The sequence below is a fragment of the Tasmannia lanceolata genome, unplaced genomic scaffold (genome assembly GCF_043159265.1).
Source record: "Tasmannia lanceolata isolate RefF3 unplaced genomic scaffold, GAP_Taslan_0.1 ptg000025l, whole genome shotgun sequence".
Classification (NCBI taxonomy): domain Eukaryota; kingdom Viridiplantae; phylum Streptophyta; class Magnoliopsida; order Canellales; family Winteraceae; genus Tasmannia; species Tasmannia lanceolata.
Window position 1 is genome coordinate 12443232 of NW_027518702.1, and position 4632 is coordinate 12447863.

The window sequence follows — 4632 nt, forward strand, 5'->3', positions numbered from 1 at the left end:
CAATCAGTCCTTCGTACTTCGAAATTGAGTCTCACGTCAAGAAAACAACGATTCGACTCAATTATCATGAACTTGCTGAGATGCTTCATATTAGTCCCGATGGTTTTGAGCATTACTTTTGGCCTGGAAATGAGATCAATTCACTTAATGATCTTGATCACGACACTGTGTATGGTCGGATTACCCGGAGTTATAGATCCAACATGATAGTGAAAGCCTCCCATCTCATTCCTGAAGCTAAGATGCTTCACAACTTCATGTTCAGCAACTTCACCCCTCGCGGAGGCATGACCGATGCTCTAAGGCCCTTAGAGGCCTACCTCATCTATTGTATTCTTGAGCGCCGCAAGGTTTGCCTACCCTATATCATCTTCCGTTTTATGTTCCAAACACTTAAGCGGTCCAGAGCCTCCTTGCCATATGGCATGCTCCTTACGTGTATCTTCCGCAACTTTGGCATTGCTCTGGATAGTGAGGCGACCATCATTCCTACCGCTCCATTTGATGATAAGTCTTTCCGGCGCATGGCTCTAAACAAAGAAGTAGTTGAAGTTGCAGCTGGAGAAGAAGACGAAGAAGGAGAAGAAGAAGGAGAGGAAGAAGAAGAAGAAGAAGATGAAGAAGAAGAGGCGGATCAGGATACTGAGGCACCTGTGGCACCACGGGCATATCAGGATTTCACCGCTATGCAGGAGGCCCTTCAGCTATCCATGGCTTCTCAGTTTGAGAAGCTCACTACTCACGTTGACAGGGAGATGACCGGTCACTTCGAAACGCTCACTACTCACGTTGACACGGAGATGGCCAGTCGCTTCCAGGCGCTCACTACTCACGTTGACACGGAGATGGCTAGTCGCTTTCAGACTCTTACTACACACATTGATGAACAGTGGACCACCTATTACCAGTACCTCTCTGGTGGTCAGTGGGGTAAGCAGCCTGCCAGTTCCTCATATCCTCCACCACCACCTCCAGAGCAGTAGATGGCTTCAGTTCTGTAAGCCCAAGGGTCTACTCTCCTATCTTGTTTTGATGATTCTAAACATAATTGATTGTGTTTTTGAATACTAATCAATTTGCTTTGAAGTGTTGTGTTTGAGATAGGATTGATCATTGAAGAAACCAACACACAACATGGTCATGCTTGGAGATATCCCATACAAGAGTCAAAGGAGCTAAGTGAAGCTCACCTCATCTCTCAAGCAAGCATACACAAGATGGAAGATCAATTGAAGACCAAGACTAAAGAGAAGTTGAAAGCTACATAGGTATCATTGTACATCCTTTCTCTTTAGATTTTCAAGTCAAGGCAAAACGTTTTCAAAGTGTTTTCAATTTGTTTTTCAAAGAACACTTAAGAACTTAAAATGGATTAGTGAATGGTTATGTGGTGGACCAACATGTTGGGACCCTCATAAACATTCCAAAATAACCATAGGAGTTGAGTTCCAAAAGCTAAAAATCAAACAAGCAATAAAAATCAAAAAACTGCGGATTTTTAGGCTTCTCGGAACTCCGAGATTTTTCTCGGAGCTCCGAGAGTTCCCTCGGAACTCCGAGAAAAGGTCCAGTAGCGTCTGGACATTTTCTCGGAACTCCGAGAAAATTTCTCGGAACTCCGAGAAATGGTCCAGTAGAAATTTTATTTCTTCTGGCCGTTGTCTCGGAACTCCGAGAATATTTCTCGGAACTCCGAGAACCTTGCGACAGCTCAGAATATAGCCGTTGGGATTCGAATTAATTCTTGTATTTTGATATTTCCACCCCCAAACGGTCATATTCTTTGGAGAGGCTATAAATACAATATGTAGAGAAGTTTTTCTCACTCTCTTGATCATTTGAAAACATTCTTGAGCATCAAAGAAAACTTGCAACCTATTATTGCTTGAGATTTTGTTTTTCCCAAAACTTGCCTTGCAACTTGCAAATCTATTTGAGTTGGGATTCTAGAGCGTTCACTTGCAACCATCATTGAAGAGCAATCAAGGATCTACAAAGAGCATCAAGCTTTCAAGAAGAAGCCAAGCTAGTCAATTTTCATATCTTGTATAGGTGGCTAGGACATTCCGTTTTTAATTTCCTAGAGAGCAACCGCTTAGAACTCGGCGGAGAAGGAGAGTCTTTGTAAAGGTGTAAGGGCATCCTTGTTTAATATCCCTTGGAATTGTAACCGCCTCGGAGCCGGGCATCGTGGAGGTCTCCAATAGTGGAATCCCTCAAGTGCGACCTTGAGTAGAGTGGAGTAGGCCGTTGGCCGAACCACTATATATCGGTGTGTCATTTCTCACTCTTGCATTTCCATTATTGTTTGGCTTGGCATTTCACTTTGTTCTTTCAATTATATTTGCACTAACCAAATATTTAATTAAGTGAAGAAAAATTCCAATTAGGGTTTATAGGTAATTTTCAAAAGGCCTAATATTGAGTTAAATTCAATTCACCCCCCCTCTTGAGTATTTCAAGTTCTCTGATGATGATGGATACTTTTTTGCTCAGACGCTTTATATATACTGACATATGATGTATTAAGCTTATCTTCTTGGATGATAATTTGGATAATGTAGTTCGTATGCTGGCCAAGCACCTGATAGGTAGATTCTATGATCAGTCGCTTTCAGGTTTTGACAATTCTAAGTGCTCCTTTGCTTCGTAAAAAAAATTTCTCATTAATTATAGCACCCCATTACAGAAAACATACATGTACTCCAAAAAAACATACAATTATTCCAAAACAATTATTCCAAAAAATGTTTATGTATTCCAAAAAATGCCGAACCTGCAATTCATACTTACAGAAAAAACGGAGGCAGGCAGGATAGACCAGGCCTGCAATAAAATTTGCACGAATCGATTAACGCCAGCACGGGTTGTATCGAGGACTAGTAAAAAAAACATGTTAGATTGATCATACCTGTTCTCCATTGGTGCGGAAGGCCCGATTGGAGCCTCGTTTTGCTGACGATTTACGATGGGAGGATTCTTGCACGATCTCTTATTATGTCCAAGTTGCCCGCAGGTACCGCACTTATGATGCACTCCTCTTTCCAGTCCTCTCTCCACTCTGACTTTTTTTGGTCGCCCTGGCTGTCGTCTTACTTTTGGCGGCAATACCAACGGCAAAGTATGGGAAGGATCTGGCCATTGCGATCGATCTAACGTGGGATAAACTACTCCATCATAAGTCTTCCGATATGCATCGGCCAGATACCAATCCTGGCAGTAACAGTATGGATCTTGGTGGTTTAGTCCCATGGCTGCTATCGCATGCCCGCACGGAATTCCCATCGTTTGGAACATATGACACGTACATGTTTGCTTAGCTAAGTCCACCTGGTCAACGTGATACCTGGACGTTACTTGAAATTCGGTCCAACTACACTGCCACGGCGTATAGGCACCTGCTTCTTTTCGTGCTTCCGCCAACCAGGATTCCGCTTTTGGTGTCAAACGAGTCGTCCATTTGCTACATGTCTTCTGACGGAACTGAAAGAAGTCACAAACTTTCCATCTTGTGTGTTCGACAAGTGCTGTAATTGGCAACTCCCTTGCTCCCTTTAAAACGGCATTGAAGCACTCAGCTGCGTTAGTTGTGAACACGTTATATCTGCATCCTTTAAAATACGCGCTCGCCCAATTTTCTTTAGGAATGTCCGATATCCATTAGTGTGCTCTTTTACTCTGACTTTTAATACTCTCCATCGCATCCTTAAAAGCACCCTCCCTTAGGGAATATGCAGCTGTCATAAAGAGTTTCCGGAGCTTTTCATTTTTAAAGGTTGAATGGAAGTTGGCACTGAGGTGATGGATGCAATAGCTATGGTGTGACCTGGGCAAAGCTTCAGCTACGGCTCTAGGCAACCCCTTCATCCGGTCTGACCCAATCGTGATGACATCTCGGCCCGCTGAAATGAAATTATGACGGAACAAATGCAGAAACCATACCCAGCTTTCATACGTCTCAGCCTCGACTACTGCAAATGCTAGCGTGAATAACCCACCGTTGCCGTCTATCCCAGTTGCGGCTAGTAGAGTCCCCCTGTACTTCCCCCGCAAATGGGTCCCGTCAATTAGGGCGAGAGGCCTAATTGTTCGGTTGAATGCACGTATGCTAGGGCCAAATGACCAAAATAAACGGGCGAAAGTATCATCCCCTCTTGGCCGTAACTCTCGGGATCGGCACAACCGTATTATTGTGCCAGGATTCCTTCTTACCAACTCCTCAGTATACGCAGGCAGGATGCGGTAAGACGCCTCGGCATTTCCGCACTTAATTTCGTGTATAAGCTCCTTTGCCATGTGGGCTTTTCGATAGGACAATGTTATACCCCACTGGACCTTGATGTACTCTCTTATCAAAGCAGCCTTCACGTCTTCTGGTCGGGGGAATAAGGCTACACAATTTTCAGCAGCCCATTTTGCAGTGGCCATGGGATGATCGTTCCCTTTCACTGTGCCTGAGCATGTGTGCTGGGGGATAAATGTTTTTACCTTAACATAATCTGTGTAAGTGGTCCCTGTGATACGCCACGGGCAACTACGCTCCTTGCATCTAACGCCATACTTTGTGGGATTTTTCTCCTGTGGGACAAACACAAAATGATGCTGGATTGCATAGTCTCTGACTTTCTTTTC

The 4632-nt window shown here is 43.9% G+C and overlaps 1 protein-coding gene across 1 annotated transcript; it reads right to left on the minus strand.

The window, feature by feature from the left end:
* Window positions 1-2751: 2751 nt before the first annotated feature.
* LOC143857653 (uncharacterized) lies at window positions 2752-3285 on the minus strand. The gene is made up of 2 exons (XM_077368096.1): window positions 2912-3285; window positions 2752-2776 (listed from the first exon to the last, which is right to left on the minus strand). The coding sequence occupies exons 1-2, from the start codon at window positions 3283-3285 to the stop codon at window positions 2752-2754; spliced, it is 399 nt and encodes a 132-aa protein (XP_077224211.1).
* Window positions 3286-4632: the final 1347 nt, after the last annotated feature.